Source organism: Bombina bombina, chromosome 5 (genome assembly GCF_027579735.1).
Source record: "Bombina bombina isolate aBomBom1 chromosome 5, aBomBom1.pri, whole genome shotgun sequence".
NCBI lineage: Eukaryota > Metazoa > Chordata > Amphibia > Anura > Bombinatoridae > Bombina > Bombina bombina.
The window spans coordinates 201121663-201141208 of record NC_069503.1 but is presented as its reverse complement, the minus strand read 5'-3'; the positions used below and the strand labels follow the sequence as shown (position 1 = coordinate 201141208).

The window sequence follows — 19546 nt, the reverse complement described above, 5'->3', positions numbered from 1 at the left end:
TTATGTTTAAAAGGACCACAATACTTCCAAGTTATCTCCCCAGTTAAGAAGTAGTTAAAACTACTAATGATCATGGACAGACATTGGAGTCATAAATTAAGTTTATATCAGAAAGCTCTCAATATGGATGTGAGCTAACCACGACTGATGTTGCTGGCAATTACTATAATACTGGTGGGATATGGCTGATCTGCTGGATGGCAATTACTGGAATTTAGGTGGAATGGATTTGTGTGCTGGAAAATTATTAGAATGAAAAATAATTAATATTTAATAAAAAAAAAGAAAATGTAGGGGAGGAAGACAAACAGTGATGTAATTCCATCTGAAGGAATTAGGAAAACTACTACGAGACAGGTAAAGGGAAGAAAATAAATTAAATATAAGAGAGAATTTTTTTTTTTAAGATTTTCTTTTTTTTATATACTATAATTCCATTATTTCAAGCCAAGACTATATGAACCTCTCTGAACAGCGCACCAGGCAGGAGGAGTTAAATATACAATCTAGCTACGCAAGTTGCGCTGTACAACGCAACGTGCGTAGCTAGATTGTAATTTAATTCCTCCTCCTGTTTTCACTGATGTCCAGCCAGGCACTGTAGGGAGATGCGTCGCGACAAGGGGGACACCATCAGAGAAGATTAATTCCTGCTTGATGGTGTCAGGGACCACCAACATCTTCTCGTGGACCACCAGTGGTCCACGGACCACTGGTTGGCGACCGCTGCTCTATACCATAGGAAAGAAATAGCATTGCCTGGATTTTTAAATTGTTGTCCAGTTAAAAGTAATTCCATCTATTTACGAACCCGGCAATAACCTTCTTATCGTAAGATTTTCAAAAGTATTTGTGAAGCGGTAGCATATTTTTATAAGGTTCTTGGACTTTCCAAATCCACAACCATATAATAATATTGGATTTAATAAAAGCATATTTCAGTTTCTACGGCTTTGAAATAGAAGTAACCAATACAAAAGCATATTTATAGTGTAATGAATTTACAATATTTAATAATACAAACTGTAACCTGGCATTGCTCTTTATTATGTGTAGTACCTTCATGGGAAGAAAATGTTGACATGCCTTGTTCCTTAGACACTGTGCTGGGAACCGGTTCTACCCCCTTTACTGGGCATGTGTGGCTTATAGTAGCGAATATCGCATCTGCAATGACAAACATATGTATTTACTTTGTTCATTACATGTAAAAAATGAGGAACTATAACTTAAGTACACTGATTGTTTATATCTTCACAGCTGGGAATTGTATTACTTATTTAAAAAGACTTTTGTTGTCATTCAAGCCATCAACCAGGACCTGTATAAGAATCATTACTTGTCTGCACATATAGAATGTTAAAAACAGAATTTATGTTTACCTGATAAATTTCTTTCTCCTACGGTGTGTCCGGTCCACGGCTTCATCCTTACTTGTGGGATATTCTCATTCCCTACAGGAAGTGGCAAAGAGAACACACAGCAGAGCTGTCCATATAGCTCCCCCTCTGGCTCCGCCCCCCAGTCATTCGACCGACAGGAGAAAAAGGAGAACCATAGAGTGCAGTGGTGACTGTAGTATACAAAAAAATAAAAATTTTAAACCTGACTAAATGCCAGGGCGGGCCGTGGACCGGACACACCGTAGGAGAAAGAAATTTATCAGGTAAACATAAATTCTGTTTTCTCCTACATTGGTGTGTCCGGTCCACGGCTTCATCCTTACTTGTGGGAACCAATACCAAAGCTTTAGGACACGGATGAAGGGAGGGAACAAGTCAGGTAACCTAAACGGAAGGCACCACTGCTTGGGAAACCTTTCTCCCAAAAATAGCCTCCGAAGAAGCAAAAGTATCGAATAAGTAAAATTTTGCAAATGTATGCAGTGAAGACCAAGTCGCTGCCATACAGATCTGTTCAACAGAAGCCTCGTTCTTGAAGCCCATTCGTTCAGGAGGCTGCCGTCCAGCAGTCTCATAAGCCAATCGGATGATGCTTTTTAGCCAGAAGGAAAGAGAGGTAGCAGTAGCTTTCTGACCTCTTCTCTTACCAAAATAGACAACAAACAAATAAGATGTCTGTCTGAAATCCTTTGTTGCTTCTAGATAGAATTTTAAAGCACGAACCACATCTAGATTGTGTAACAAACGTTCCTTTTTAGAAACTGGATTAGGACACAGAGAAGGAACAACTATTTCCTGGTTAATATTCCTATTGGAAGAAAACCAGGCTTGGTACGTAAAACGACCTTATCTGTATGAAACACCAGATAGGGTGAATTACACTGCAAAGCAGACAATTCAGAAACTCTTCTAGCAGAAGAAATAACAACCAAAAACAAAACTTTCCAAGATAGTAACTTAATATCTATGGAAAGTAAAGGTTCAAACGGAACCCCATGAAGAACTGAAAGAACTAAATTTAGACTCCATGGAGGAGTCACAGGTCTGTAGACAGGCTTGATTCTGACTAACGCCTGTACGAACGCCTGAACATCTGGCACGGCTGCCAGACGTTTGTGCAACAAGACAGACAGAGCAGATATCTGTCCTTTTAAAGAACTAGCTAACAGACCTTTCTCCAATCCCTCTTGGAGAAAGGAAAGAATCCTTGGAATCCTAATTTTACTCCATGAGTAACCCTTGGATTCGCACCAATGGAGATATTTCTGCCATATCTTATGGCTATAACTGATTCCGAAAACCCACGCTTAGAGTGAATCAAGCGTTCAATCTCCAAGCAGTCAGTTGCAGAGAAACTAGGTTTGGATGTTCGAATGGACCTTGTACTAGAAGGTCCTGTCTCAAAGGTAGCTTCCATAGTGGAGCCGATGACATATTCACCAGGTCTGCATACCAAGTCCTGCGTGGCCACGCAGGAGCTATTAGAATTACCGAAGCCTTCTCCTGTTTGATCCTGGCTACTAGCCTGGGGAGGAGAATAGATTGAACAACCAAGGCGCCACTAAGGCATCTACCAATGCCGCCTTGGGATCCCTGGACCTGGACCCGTAGCGTGGAACCTTGGAGTTCTGACGTGACGCCATCAGATCCAGATCTGGAATGCCCCATAGTTGAGTTAACTGGGCAAAAACCTCCGGGTGAAGTTCGCACTCCCCCGGATGGAAAGTCTGACGACTGAGATAATCCGCCTCCCAGTAGTCTACTCCTGGGATGTGAATTGCAGATAGATGGCAGGAGTGATCCTCCGCCCATTTGATGATCTTGGATACTTCTCTCATCGCCAGGGAACTCTTTGTTCCTCCCTGATGATTGATGTACGCTACAGTCGTCATGATGTCCGACTGAAATCTTATGAATTTGGCCTCCGCTAGTTGAGGCCAAGCCAGGAGCGCATTGAATATCGCTCTCAGTTCCAAAATGTTTATCGGGAGAAGAGATTCTTCCCGAGACCATAGACCCTGAGCTTTCAGGGAGTCCCAGACCGCGCCCCATCCTAAGAGACTGGCGTCGGTCGTGACAATGATCCACTCTGGTCTGCGGAAACTCATTCCCTGAGACAGGTGATCCTGAGACAACCACCAGAGGAGCGAGTCTCTGGTTTTCTGGTCCATTTGTATCTGGGGAGACAAATCTGCATAATCCCCATTCCACTGCTTGAGCATGCACAGTTGCAATGGTCTTAGATGATTCCTGGCAAAAGGGACTATGTCCATTGCCGCAACCATTAGACCAATTACCTCCATGCACTGAGCCACAGAAGGCTGAGGAATGGCATGAAGAACTCGACAAGCATTTGAAAGTTTTGACTTCCTGACTTCCGTCAGAAAGATTTTCCTTTCTACCCAGTCTATTATTGTTCCCAGGAAGGGAACCCTTGTGACCGGAGACAGAGAACTTGTTTCTACGTTCACCTTCCACCCGTTAGACCTTAGAAAGGCTAGAACAATATCCGTATGAGCCTTCGCTTTGTGGAAGGACGACGCCTGAATTAAGATGTCGTCTAGGTAAGGTGCTACCGCAATGCCCCTTGGCCTTAGCACTGCTAGAAGGGATCCTAACACCTATGTAAAAATTCTTGGTGAACTTTGTGGATCGGAATATGCAGGTATGCATCCTTTAGGTCCACGGTAGTCATGTATTGACCCTCCTGGATCATTGGTAAAATTGTTCGAATTGTTTCCATTTTGAATGATGGAACTCTGAGGAATTTGTTTAGGATCTTTAAGTCCAGAATTGGCCTGAACGTTCCCTCCTTTTTGGGAACTACAAACAGGTTTGAGTAAAAACCCCGTCCTTGTTCTGCTTTTGGAACTGGGTGTATCACTCCCATTTTTAAAAGGTCTTCTACGCAATGTAAGAATGCCCGTCTCTTTGTCTGGTCTAAAGACAAGCGAGACATGTGAAACCTTCCCTTTGTAGAAAGGTCCTTGAATTCTAGGAGATACCCCTGAGAGACAATCTCTAAAGCACAGGGGTATAGGACATCTCTTGCCCAAGCCTGAGCAAAGAGAGAGAGTCTGCCCCCTACCAGATCCGGTCCCGGATCGGGGGCTATCCTTTCATGCTGATTTGGTAGCAGCAGCAAGCTTCTTGGCCTGTTTCCCCTTGTTCCAGCCTTGCAATGGTTTCCATGCTGGTTTGGGCTGAGAAGTGTTACCCTCTTGTCTAGAGGCTGAAGAGCTAGGAGCCGGTCCGTTCCTGAAATTGCGAAAGGTACGAAAATTAGACTTATTTTTTGTTTTGAAAAGTCTATCATGTGAAAGGGCATGGCCCTTTCCCCCAGTGATGTCTGAAATAATCTCTTTCAATTCTGGCCCAAATAGGGTCTTACCCTTGAAAGGAATAGTAAGCAATTTTGTTTTGGACGACACATCCGCCGACCAAGATTTTAGCCAAAGCGCCCTGTGCGCCACTATTGCAAAACCTGAATTTTTCGCCGCCAATTTAGCTAATTGAAAAGCGGCATCTAAAATAAAGGAATTAGCCAACTTCAGTGCGTGAATTCTGTCCATGACTTCATCATATGGAGTCTCCTTCTGGAGCGAATTTTCTAGTTCATCGAACCAAAAAGACGCCGCCGTGGTGACAGGAATAATGCACGAAATTGGTTGAAGAAGGAAACCTTGCTGAACAAAATTTTTTATTAAGCAATCCTTCTAATTTTTTATCCATAGGATCTTTGAAAGCGCAACTGTCCTCTATTGGAATAGTTGTGCGCTTAGCTAACGTTGAAACTGCCCCCTCTACCTTAGGGACCGTCTGCCATGCGTCCCTTCTGGGGTCAACAATGGGGAACATTTTCTTAAATATAGGAGGGGGAACAAAAGGAACACCTGGCTTCTCCCATCTCCTTAGTCACTATATCCACCATCTTAGGTATCGCAAACGCATCAGTGTGTACTGGGACCTCTAGGAAATTGTCCATTTTACACATTTTTTCTGGGATCACCAAAGGATCACAATCATCAAGTGCAGCTAGGACCTCCTTAAGTAGGGTGCGGAGGTGTTCTAGCTTAAATTTAAATGTTATGGTATCAGGCTCTGCCTGCTGAGAAACTTTTCCTGTCAGAACTTTCTCCCTCAGACAGGCCCTCCCTCACTGCCAAGTCAGCTTGATGTGAGGGCACTACAGATAAATTATCCTCTGCGTCTGCTTGCTCATTGTCTGTGTTTAAAACTGAGCAATCACGCTTCCTAGGGAAGGCTGGCAGTTTGGATAAAAAATGCTAATTGTTGCATAGTAATCGCAATTGGTGCGCTAGATGTACTGGGCATCGCCTGCGCGGGCATAGCTGGTGTTGACACAGAAGGAGAGGAAAGCAAGCTATCTTCACTACCTTCAGCTAAAGAATCATCTTGGGCTATATTTTTAAGTGTGATTGTACTGTCCGTAAGCTGGTTGGACGCTATGGCACACTGCACACATAAATTTAATGGGGGAACCACCTTGGCCTTTGGACATACAGAACATAGTCTATCTGAAGATTCAGACATGTTTGACAGGCTTAAACAGAACTACAATGCAATAAAAATTATTTTGACAAAAACGTTACTGTCTCTTTAAATAATAAAAGAGCACACATTATTACGGAAACATCAAAAAACCATGAAATAAACATCCGATTTGAATGAAATTTTCACCACAGAGCCTTAATGCTTTGAAAAGATTGCACACAAATTTTCAGACCAATTAACCCCTTAATGCCCAAACCGGAGCTAATAACAGTTATTAACCGGTTAACACACTACAGAACTAGCCTCAGCTTCCCCTGTAGTCTTTACCTTTCTTAGGGATTATTTTAGTAGGAAATAAGCCTCTCTGGAGTCCTTTCTGATGCCCCACATGAAGCTGCATGGACTGCCTAGGCAAAATCAACTGCGCAATTGAGGCCTGAAAATGAGGCCTCCTCCCTCTTCATTCCAGAGTGGAGGGGCCTTTCTGACTAGATTTAGGTGTCCAAATAAGTGCCAGGCCGAAATTAAACCCCAAAAGTGTTTTAAAGTCTGCAAAAATACCTTATTTATAGTGAAAAACAAGCTAAAAAGCAATCGATTTTAAAGCCCACAATAGTGTCAACCAGCATAGAGCCCTAAATATAAGCCATCATTTTATACAGTGTCTAAGAAAAAATGGCTTACCTATCCCAGAGGGAATTTCTGACAGTCTTCTAGCATTACATGGTCTTGTTAGAAAAATGACTGATCATACCTGAAGCAGTTAAGCCTGCAAACTGTTCCCCCCAACTGATGTTCTCTGGTTTCAACAGTCCTGCATGGGAACAGCAATGGATTTTAGTTACTGGTGCTAAAATCATACTCCTCTCAACAGAAATCTTCATCACTTTCTGCTGTAGAGTAAATAGTACAAACCGGCACTATTTTAAAATAACAAACTCTTGATAGAAGAAATAAAAAACTACAACTAACACCACATACTCTTTACCACCCCCGTGGAGATGCTACTTGTTCAGAGCGGCAAAGAGAATGACTGGGGGGCGGAGCCAGAGGGGGAGCTATATGGACAGCTCTGCTGTGTGTTCTCTTTGCCACTTCCTGTAGGGAATGAGAATATCCCACAAGTAAGGATGAAGCCGTGGACCGGACACACCAATGTAGGAGAAATACTTGTTCTTCAGTCTAACAATAGAGGTATGTATCCCAAAACTCTTATTTTATGGTTCACACAGTGTACAAGTTAAAAAATATATATATAATTTACTTCTGTTATCAAATGTATTTAGTTCTCTTGGTATCCTTTGTTGAAAAGCAAGCAGTTAGGCTCAAGAGTGTGCATGTGTTTGAATGATTTTTAGAATGATTTACATTTTGCAAACAGTGCTGCCATCTAGTGTTCAAAAGCATTATTCCAAAACTGCTTCAGACATGTGCATGCTACCTAGCTAGGTAATCTATTCTAAAAAGAATACTATGAGAATGAAGTAAATTTGATAATAGAAGAAAATTGGAAACTTTTTTTTTTTTTTAAATTGTAAGCTCCAATCTGAATCTTACTTCATATACACATAATCGGCTGGCAAATTTTACTGTGGAGTACACTGATATAAACCAGTAACAAAGCAATGAGTTGCATACAAAACACAGGTTTTAAAAACATTTTAAAATGTGTTTTGTGAGCAAACTTTGCATTGTTCTGCACTTTAGGGACATAACCTTTAAAAGTTTCTTGAATATGTTTATCTTCTTTCCTGTGGCTATTTAGAGACTGATATGAATGAGCCCCTGTACTGACTAAGAAATCATTGTACAGAATTCTACAAGATGTACTTTAGCCTCTTAGGAGGCAGGAAAAAAAACTATAATTTTCAGGGTTACAATGTAGGAAAAGTGGGCAACATAAATAAAGAAAGTGCACTGCAATGATTTGTACTTTGCATGATCAAACAATTTAAAGGGAATTAAAAGGGACAGTCTACACCAGAATTTTTGTTTAAAAAGATAGATAATCCCTTTATTACCCATTCCCCAGTTTTGCATAACCAACAGTTATTTTAATATACCTGTATGTTATACCTCTGTGATTACCTTGTATCTAAGTGCTTTTGACAGACATGCAGTTTAACATATCAGTGCAGACTCCTAAATAACTCCACTGGAGTGAGCACAATGGTGTATATGACACACATGAACTAGTACTGTATAATAGTGAAAAACTTTCAAAATGCTCTGAGATAAGAGTCGGTTTTCAACAGTTTAGAAATCAGTTTGAGCATACCTAGGTTTAGCTTTTCAAAAATACCACCATGAGAACAAAGCAAATTTAATGATAAAAGTCAATTGGATTGGCTCCTCACATGACCCTCTCCCTCCCCTTATAGGCCTCCTAGCATACCCCTCTCTCTTAACCCCCCTCCCCTCCCCCATCATCCCCCCCCCCCTTGACATTACCTTATGCCCCATTGGAATTCCGGTATTCCCTTTTAATTTGGTAATAACGTCATTAATGTATTGCCTACTCTTTTTGTTCTGATGTATTTACACTTGTTGTACGTCTGACTCGTACAATTGTTGTATCTCTTACCCTTTTTGTTATAAAAACTCAATAAAAAATTGCATGTTTAAAAAAAAAAAGTCAATTGGAAAGTTGTTTTAAACTGCATACCCTATCTGAATCAAGAAAGTTTAATTTTGACTAGACTGCCCCTTTAAATTTAGGGTTTAATGTGCCTTTAAAGGGATAGTAACCCCAAATTTTTCATTTATGATTCAGATAGAGCATACAATTTTAAACAACTTTCCAATTTAATTCTATTATCACATTTTCTTCATTCTCTTGTTATCCATTGCTAAAGGGACAGCATTGCACTACTGACAGGAAGCTGAAAATATCTATTTAGCCAATCACAAGAGACAAATGTGTGCAGGCACCAATTTGCAGCAGCTCCCACTAGTTTATGATATGTGCGTATTCATTTTGTAACAAGGGATACTAAGAGAACAAAGCACATTTGAAAATAGAAGTGAATTTAAAAGTATCTTAAAATTACATGCTCTATCTGAATCATGCAAGTTTAATTTTGACTTTCCTATCCCTTTAATGTTTACTATGTAAGAACGGAAGACAAAAACAACATTTATGCTTACCTGAAAAATGTATTTCTTCAAGACGTGGTGAGTCCATGGGTTCATCTTAATTACTGTTGGGAATACCACTCCTCGCCAGCAGGAGGAGGCAAAGAGCACCACAGTAAAAACTGTTAAGTATCACTTCCCTACCCATAAACCCCAGTAATTCGACCGAGAGTAAATGGAGAAAGGAAAGTAACACAAGGTGCGGAGGTGACTGAGGTTTAGTCAAAAACCTATAACAATTTCCCAAAAAACAAAGGGTGGGTCCATGGACTCACCACATCTTCAAGAAATAAATTTATCAGATAAGCATAAATTTAGTTTTCTTCTAAAGATGTGGTGAGTCCACGGGTTCATCTTAATTACTGTTGGGAACCAATACCCAAGTTAGAGAACACAGATAAATAGGGAGGGATAAACAACCAGCATGCCTAAACGGAAGGCACCACTGCTTGAAGGACCTTTCTCCCAAAAGCTGCCTCAGCTGAGGCAAATGTATCAAATCTTTAAAATTTAGAAAAGGTATGTAAAGACGACCAAATTGCAGCCTTGCAAATCTGCTCCATAGAAGCTTCATTCTCGAAAGACCAAGAAGAGGCTATGGCTCTAGTGGAATGAGCCTTAATTATCTCTGGAGGTTGCCTCCCAGAGGACTCATAAGCCATGCGAATCACACTCCTCAACCAAAGAGCCATAGTAGAGGCAGACGCCCTCTGACCTCTATACTTTCAAGAAAAAAAAAAAAAAGAAGCAGAAGACTACCGAAAGTTTTTAGTCGCCTCCAAGTAAAACTTAAGAGCACAAACCACGTCCAAATTATGCAGCAAACGTTCCTTATATGAAGAAGGCTTCGACACAGGGAAAGAACAACAATTTCCTGATAAATATTCTAAGTAGACACAAACTTGGGAAGGAATCCCAACTTAGTGCGAAGAACAGCCTTATCAGCGTGAAAAATTAGATAAGGAGAATCAACCTGTAAAGCGGAGAGTTCAGATACCCTTCAAGCAGAAGAAATGGCCAACAAAAACAAAACCTTCTAAGACAAAAGCTTAATGTCAAGAGAATGCATTGGCTCAAACGGACGCCACTGTAAAACCTTAAGAACAAGATTAAGGCTCCAAGGAGGAGCAATCACCTTAAACACCGGCCTAATTCTGACCAAGGCCTGACAGAAGGACTGAACGTCTGGCACACCCGCCAGACGCTTGTGTTAAAGGACAAATAAGGCTGAAATTTGACCCTTCAGGATACTAACAGACAAACCTTTTACCAGACCCTCCTGGAGAAAGGATAATATTCTTGGAATCGCTTAGCTTCACACCAAAAAATATATTTACTCCATATCTTATGGTAAATCCTCCTAGTAATCAGCTTACAAGCCTGTATCAGTGTCTCGATCACTGACTCTGAAAACCCCTGCTTGGATAGAATCAAGCATTCAATTTACAGGCAGTCAGCTTCAGAGAAACGAGATTTGGATGAAGAAACAGTCCCTGAAGAAGAAGGTCCTTCATCAGGGAAAGCCTCCACGGAGGTAGAGATGACATCTCCACTAGACCTGCATACCAGATTCTCCGAGGCCAAGCTGGAGCGATTAGAATCACTGATGCCCGTTCCTGTCTTATGCAAGCAATCACTCGAGGCAGGAGAGCAAACGGAGGACACTGATAGGCCATCTGGAAGTCCCACGGAACTGCCAAGGCGTCTATCAGGAAGGCCTGAGGATCCCTCGACCTGGAACGCCATGAGATCCAACTCCGGCATCCACCATCTGGATACCAGCTTGGAGAACACTTCTGGATGGAGTTCCCATTCACCCGGATGGAAAGTCTGCCTGCTTAGAAAATCTGCTTTCCAATTGTGGATGGCTGACAGACAACAACAGTGGTCCTCCGCCCACTGAATGATCCGAGACACCTACCTCATAGCTAGGGAACTTTGCGTTCTCCCTCTGGTGGTTGATGTACGCTACTGACGTTATGTTGTCTGATTGGAATCTGATGAACTGGTTCGAAGCCAACTGAGGTAAGGCTAAAAGCGCATTGTAAATTGCTCTCAACTCTAGGATGTTGATTGGCAATTTAGACTCCTCCCGAGTCCAAAGACCATGTGCTTTGAGGGACTTCCAGACTGCCCCCCAGCCCAATAGGCTTGCGTCTGTAGTCAATATCACCCAAGATGGTCTTCGAAAAGCAAGTGCCCTGGGACAGGTGATCCCGAGATAGCCACCAACGAAGAGAATCCTTTGTCTTTTGATCCAAAACTAGCTTTGGAGAGAGATCCAGATAATCTCCGTTCCACTGGTTGAGCATGCACAACTACAAGGCTCTCAGATGAAAATGAGCAAATGGCACGATGTCCATGGCTGCCACCATTAATCCAATTACCTCCATACATTGAGCAACTGAGGGATGGGGTGTCTCCTGAAGGACTCGACAAGACGATAGAAGCTTGACTGTTCTGGTCTCAGTCAGGAAAATCTTCATCAGGACAGAGTCTATGATAGTCCCTAGGAACACTAATCTTGTCACTGGAACAAGAGAATTCTTTCCCACATTCACCTTCCATCCGTGAGACCAGAGGAAGGACAGTAACATCTCTGTGTGAGATGCTGCCTTTGAAAAGGAAGGAGCCTGAATTAGAATATCGTCCAGAAAGGGGGCCACTGCTATACCCCTGGACCGGACCACCGCTAAAAGGGCCACTAGGACCTTCGAGAATATTCTGGGAGCTTTGGCCAGGCCGAATGGCGGTCCCGGAATCAAAAACCTCAGAAACTTGTGATGATCCCTGTGGATGGGAACATGTAAGTAAGTGCCCTTTAGGTCTATGGTCGTCATATACTGACCCTCTTGAATCAAAGGAAGAATTGTCCGAATGGTCTCCATCTTGAATGACGAAACTTTGAGGAATTTGTTGTGACATTTTAAGTCTAAAATCGGGCGGAAGGTTCCCTCTTTTTTGGGGACCACGAATAGGTTTAAGTAAAATCCCAGACCCTGAACTGAGAGGTCTTCGACACACTTCAAGAACACCTCCCTCTTTTTCCGGTCTGCAGTTAATCTGGAAAGATGAAACCTGCCCCACAACCCTTGAATTCTAACCTGTAGCTCTGCAAAACAATTTCCACCGCCCATGGGTCTGGCACGTCTCTTGACCAGACCTGAGAAAGTCTTCCTCCAACTAGATCCAGGCCTGGATCGGGGGCAACCCCTTCATGCGGACTTAGAGTCGGTCGCAGGCTTCTTGGCCTGCTTACCCTTACCCCAGGACTAGTTCGGTTCCAGGCTGGCTTGTTATTATCCTGTTTAGACGAGGATGAGGAAGACTTTCCTCTAAAGTTGTGAAAAGAACGAAAATTACTCTGACGTCCCTTCGGTTTGCTCCTTTTATCCTGGGGCAGAAAAGACCCTTTTCCGCCTGTAACATCAGAAATGATTTCCGCCAAACCTGGTCCAAATAAGGTCTTCCACTTGTAAGGAAGAGCCATCAGCTTAGCCTTAGATGAAACGTCAGCTGACCAAGACTTCAACCATAAAGCCCGTCTGGCCAAAACAGCAAAACCAGAAGCCTTAGCTCGCATCAGCAATATAGGAATTGGCGAACCTGAGAGCTCTGATTCTGTCCTAAATTTTGTCTAGAGGTGTTTCCTCTTGTAGAGAATCCGCTAATGCCTCAAACCAGTATGAGGCAGGACTAGTCACCGTGGCAATACATACCATAGGTTGCCAATGGAGACCAAGATGTACATAGATTTTCTTAAGATAAGCCTCCATCTTTTTGTACATCGGATCCTTGAAGGAACAACTGTCCTCAATAGGGATAGTGGTCCTCTTGGCCAGAGTGTAAATGGCACCCTCTACCTTGGGCACCAAAGACCAAGACTCCGTAATAGATGATTCTCCTGGAAACATTTTCTTAAAAACCGGGGATTGTGTAAAAACCACTCCTGGGCTATGATTTCCTTAGCCCTATCTAGGACCGGGAAAACCTCCGAAGAGGAAGGAACATCAAAGAAACTATTAAGTTTACTGGACTTCTTAGGCCTTACTACTGCCTGAGTCTCAGAATCGTCCAAAGTAGCTAAAACCTCCTTTAGTAGCACACAGAGGTGTTCCAGCTTAAACCTGAAGGACGTTCCTTCACTATCAGAGAAAGGCATTACTCTGTCCGAATCTGAAATCTCACCCTCTGAGCGAGAATCCTCCTCATCCACTGATCTTAAGGGAACCTGAGAGTCAGCGTTAGAAACAGATATCCTAGTCTCTGAAACCTTAGATTTCCTCTTGCGCTTCCCTGAAAATCTGGGAAACTCGGCCAAGGCTGCAGATATCGCTGAGGATACCTGTGCAGCAAACTCTGCCTTTAAAAACGCTTCACTGGGAGTTAAAGAGGAACTGCAGGACACAGGGTTAGCTGCCATAGAGGCTTGGGACGAAATAGGAGAAGGCCCTGGCATTACCTAGACAACATCCTCCTCAGAGACATAAGGCTCAACATTAAAAAAAAACTTATCTTTACCCTGCAATGTCTGTTTAACACAGGAAGAACAGAACTGCATGGGTGCTGCAATTTCTGCGTCTAAACACAATAAACAGGGATTGAATTTAGTGGACTCCATATCAGACATAACTGATTAAAAACCTCTATTCAAATTCTCTAGCATTCATGTTCAAAGTGAATTAACAAGAATCAAAAGAACTAAGACTCAAAAGTACTATTATCTTTAATAAATACCTCAGATATTACCTCCCTCTGCACCTCAGTATACCGAGGTGCCCTTACCACCACGTAAAGTGAATCAACCCTGAAACGTTTTCACTAGCGCTCCTCTAAATGTTCCTCACCACGCAGCAAAAGAAAATCAAACAGAGAAGGGACGCGTAGGCTCAATGACGTCACGAACGTCAGAAGGCGCAAAATCACTCCTGTGGTATTGTCAAGGAGGTGGGCGTGGTTAAAAAAACACCCGTAATCTCAAAAAAACAGTGCAGCACCCAAAAAAACATAATTTATGCTTACCTGATAAATTCCTTTCTTCTGTTGTGCGATCAGTCCACGGGTCATCATTACTTCTGGGATATAACTCCTCCCCAACAGGAAATGCAAGAGGATTCACCCAGCAGAGCTGATATAGCTCCTCCCCTCTACGTCAGTCCCAGTCATTCGACCAAGAATCAACGAGAAAGGAGTAACCAAGGGTGAAGTGGTGACTGGAGTATAATTTTAAAAGATATTTACCTGCCTTAAAAAAAAACAGGGCGGGCCGTGGACTGATCGCACAACAGAAGAAAGGAATTTATCAGGTAAGCATAAATTATGTTTTCTTCTGTTATGTGCGATCAGTCCACGGGTCATCATTACTTCTGGGATACCAATACCAAAGCAAAAGTACACGGATGACGGGAGGGATAGGCAGGCTCATTATACAGAAGGAACCACTGCCTGAAGAACCTTTCTCCCAAAAATAGCCTCCGAAGAAGCAAAAGTGTCAAATTTGTAAAATTTGGAAAAAGTATGAAGCGAAGACCAAGTTGCAGCCTTGCAAATCTGTTCAACAGAGGCCTCATTCTTAAAGGCCCAAGTGGAAGCCACAGCTCTAGTGGAGTGAGCTGTAATTCTTTCAGGAGGCTGCTGTCCAGCAGTCTCATAGGCTAAACGTATTATGCTACGAAGCCAGAAAGAGAGAGAGGTAGCAGAAGCTTTTTGACCTCTCCTCTGTCCAGAATAAACGACAAACAGGGAAGAAGTTTGGCGAAAATTTTTAGTTGCCTGCAAGTAGAACTTGAGGGCACGAACTACATCCAGATTGTGTAGAAGACGTTCCTTCTTTGAAGAAGGATTTGGACACAAGGATGGAACAACAATCTCTTGATTGATATTCCTGTTAGTAACTACCTTAGGTAAGAACCCAGGTTTAGTACGCAGAACTACCTTATCTGAGTGAAAAATCAGATAAGGAGAATCACAATGTAATGCTGATAACTCAGAGACTCTTCGAGCCGAGGAAATAGCCATTAAAAACAGAACTTTCCAAGATAACAATTTTATATCAATGGAATGAAGGGGTTCAAATGGAACCCCTTGTAAAACGTTAAGAACTAAGTTTAAACTCCATGGCGGAGCAACGGCTTTAAACACAGGCTTGATCCTAGCTAAAGCTTGACAAAAAGCCTGGACGTCTGGATTTTCTGACAGACGCCTGTGTAACAAGATGGACAGAGCTGAAATCTGTCCCTTTAATGAACTAGCCGATAAACCCTTTTCTAAACCTTCTTGTAGAAAAGACAATATCCTAGGGATCCTAACCTTACTCCAGGAGTAACGTTTGGATTCGCACCAGTATAGGTATTTGCGCCATATTTTATGGTAAATCTTTCTGGTAACAGGCTTCCTAGCCTGGATCAGGGTATCAATAACCGACTCAGAAAAACCACGCTTTGATAAAATCAAGCGTTCAATTTCCAAGCAGTCAGTTTCAGAGAAGTTAGATTTTGATGTTTGAATGGACCCTGTATCAGAAGGTCCTGTCTCAGAGGTAGAGACCAAGGTGGACAGGATGACATGTCCACTAGATCTGCATACCAAGTCCTGCGTGGCCATGCAGGCGCTATTAGAATCACAGATGCTCTCTCTTGTTTGATTTTCGCAATCAATCGAGGAAGCAGCGGGAAGGGTGGAAACACATAAGCCATCCCGAAGTTCCAAGGTGCTGTCAAAGCATCTATCAGAACCGCTCCCGGATCCCTGGATCTGGACCCGTAGTGAGGAAGTTTGGCGTTCTGGCGAGACGCCATGAGATCTATCTCTGGTTTGCCCCAACGTCGAAGTATTTGGGCAAAAATCTCCGGATGAAGTTCCCACTCTCCCGGATGAAAAGTCTGGCGACTCAAGAAATCCGCCTCCCAGTTCTCCACTCCCGGGATGTGGATTGCAGACAGGTGGCAAGAGTGAGACTCTGCCCAGCGAATTATCTTTGATACTTCCATCATTGCTAGGGAGCTTCTTGTCCCTCCCTGATGGTTGATGTAAGCTACAGTCGTGATATTGTCCGACTGAAACCTGATGAACCCCTGAGTTGTTAATTGGGGCCAAGCTAGAAGGGCATTGAGGACTGCCCTCAATTCCAGAATGTTTATTGGAAGGAGACTCTCCTCCTGATTCCATAATCCCTGAGTCTTCAGAGAATTCCAGACAGCGCCCCAACCTAGCAGGCTGGCGTCTGTTGTTACGATTGTCCAGTCTGGCCTGCTGAATGGCATCCCCCTGGACAGGTGTGGCCGATAAAGCCACCATAGAAGAGAATTTCTGGTCTCTTGATTCAGATTCAGGGTAGGGGACAAATCTGAGTAATCCCCATTCCACTGACTTAGCATGCACAATTGCAGCGGTCTGAGGTGTAGGCGTGCAAAAGGTACTATGTCCATTGCCGCTACCATTAAGCCAATCACCTCCATGCATTGAGCTACTGACGGGTGTTGAATGGAATGAAGGACACGGCATGCATCCTGAAGCCTTGTTAACCTGTCTTCTGTCAGGTAAATCTTCATTTCTACAGAATCTATAAGAGTCCCCAAGAATGGAACTCTTGTGAGAGGAAAAAGAGAACTTTTCTTTTCGTTCACTTTCCATCCATGCGACCTTAGAAATGCCAGAACTAACTCTGTATGAGACTTGGCAGTTTGAAAGCTTGAAGCTTGTATTAGAATGTCGTCTAGGTACGGAGCTACCGAAATCCCTCGCGGTCTTAGTACCGCCAGAAGGGCACCCAGAACCTTTGTGAAGATTCTTGGGGCCGTAGCCAATCCGAATGGAAGAGCTACAAACTGGTAGTGCCTGTCTAGGAAGGCAAACCGTAGATACCGTTGATGATCTTTGTGAATCGGTATGTGAAGGTAAGCATCTTTTAAATCCACTGTGGTCATGTACTGACCCTTTTGGATCATAGGTAAGATTGTCCGAATAGTTTCCATTTTGAACGATGGAACTCTTAGGAATTTGTTTAGAATCTTTAAATCTAAGATTGGCCTGAAAGTTCCCTCTTTTTTGGGAACCACAAACAGGTTTGAGTAGAACCCTTGTCCTTGTTCCGACCGCGGAACTGGATGGATCACTCCCATTAATAACAGATCTTGTACACAGCGTAGAAACGCTTCTTTCTTTATCTGGTTTGTTGACAACCTTGACAGATGAAATCTCCCTTTTGGGGGAGATAATTTGAAGTCTAGAAGGTATCCCTGAGATATGATCTCCAGCGCCCAGGGATCCTGAACATCTCTTGCCCAGGCCTGAGCGAAGAGAGAAAGTCTGCCCCCCACTAGATCCGGTCCCGGATCGGGGGCTCTCGGTTCATGCTGTCTTTGGGGCAGCAGCAGGTTTCCTGGCCTGTTTGCCCTTATTCCAGGACTGGTTAGGTTTCCAGCCTTGCCTGTAAGGAGCAACAGTTCCTTCCTGTTTTGGTGCAGTGGAGGTTGACGCTGCTCCAGGTTTGAAATTCCGAAAGGGACGAAAATTAGACTGTCTAGCCTTAGCTTTGGCTTTGTCTTGAGGTAGGGCGTGGCCCTTACCTCCTGTAATGTCAGCGATAATTTCTTTCAACCCGGGCCCAAATAAAGACTGCCCCTTGAAAGGTATATTAAGTAATTTAGACTTAGAAGTAACATCAGCTGACCAGGATTTTAGCCACAGTGCTCTACGTGCCTGTATGGCGAATCCAGAGTTCTTAGCCGTAAGTTTGGTTAAATGTACTACGGCCTCCGAAATGAATGAATTGGCTAGTTTAAGGACTCTAAGCCTGTCCATAATGTCGTCTAGCGTAGATGAACTAAGGTTCTCTTCCAGAGACTCAATCCAAAATGCTGCCGCAGCCGTAATCGGCGCGATACATGCAAGGGGTTGCAATATAAAACCTTGTTGAACAAACATTTTCTTAAGGTAACCCTCTAATTTTTTATCCATTGGATCTGAAAAAGCACAGCTATCCTCCACCGGGATAGTGGTACGCTTAGCTAAAGTAGAAACTGCTCCCTCCACCTTAGGGACCGTTTGCCATAAGTCCCGAGTAGTGGCGTCTATTGGAAACATCTTTCTAAATATTGGAGGGGGTGAGAACGGCACACCGGGTCTATCCCACTCCTTAGTAACAATTTCAGTTAATCTCTTAGGTATAGGAAAAACGTCAGTACTCGCCGGTACCGCAAAGTATTTATCCAACCTACACATTTTCTCTGGTATTGCAATGGTGTTACAATCATTGAGAGCTGCTAAGACCTCCCCTAGTAATGCACGGAGGTTCTCCAATTTAAATTTAAAATTTGAAATATCTGAATCCAATCTGTTTGGATCAGAACCGTCACCCACAGAATGAAGCTCTCCGTCCTCATGCTCTGCAAGCTGTGACGCAGTATCAGACATGGCCCTAGTATTGTCAGCGCACTCTGTTCTCACCCCAGAGTGATCACGCTTGCCTCTTAGTTCTGGTAATTTAGACAAAACTTCAGTCATAACAGTAGCCATATCATGTAATGTTATCTGTAATGGCCGCCCAGATGTATTAGGCGCCATAATATCACGCACCTCCCGGGCGGGAGATGCAGGTACTGCCGCGTGAGGCGAGTTAGTCGGCATAACTCTCCCCTCGCAGTTTGGTGAAATTTGTTCACATTGTACAGATTGACTTTTATTTAAAGTAGCATCAATACAGTTAGTACATAAATTTCTATTGGGCTCCACCTTGGCATTGGAACAAATGACACAGATATCATTCTCTGAGTCAGACATGTTTAACACACTAGCAATAACTTGCAACCTGGTTATAATCTTTTTTAACAAAAACGTACTGTGCCTCAAAGAGGTACTTAAACGATTAAATGACAGTTGAGATAATGAACTGAAACAGTTATAGCATCAAGTTTAAAATAACACAACTTTTAGCAAAGGTTTGTTCCCATTAGTAAATAACTAAATTTGACATAAAAAGAGTAACGTTTTTATTCACAGTCAATAAAAATTCTCACAGCTCTGCTGAGAGAATGTACCTCCCTTCAAAGAAGTTTGAAGACCCCTGAGATCTGTCAGTGAACCGGATCATGCAGGAAATATAATAGTAGCTGACTGGAATTTTTTGATGCGTAGCAAAAGAGCGCCAAAAACGGCCCCTCCCTCTCACACACAGCAGTGAGGAGAAACGAAACTGTCACAATTTAAAGCATACAACTGCCAAGTGGAAAATAATGCCCAAACATTTATTTACTCAGTACCTCAGCAATGTAAACGATTCTACATTCCAGCAAAAACGTTTAACATGACAATATTTATTAAAAGGATTAGTGACCTTTAACAGAGTAGTTCCGGTGAAAAACCATTCCCAGAATACTGAAGTGTATACATACATGTCATTATAACGGTATAGCAGGATTTTTTCATCAATTCCATTCAGAAAATAAAAACTGCTACATACCTCAATGCAGATTCATCTGCCCGCTGTCCCCTGA

At 42.8% G+C, this 19546-nt stretch overlaps 1 protein-coding gene across 1 annotated transcript in view; it reads right to left on the bottom strand.

Annotated features, from left to right (window-relative positions):
* The window catches only part of DYNC2I1 (dynein 2 intermediate chain 1), a 302447-nt gene that overhangs the window by 75074 nt on the left and 207827 nt on the right, over positions 1 to 19546 (bottom strand). The window contains exon 16 of the mRNA XM_053713831.1: positions 1060 to 1167. Coding sequence (XP_053569806.1) covers positions 1060 to 1167 — 108 coding nt within the window. The remainder of the gene's footprint in view (positions 1 to 1059; positions 1168 to 19546) is intronic.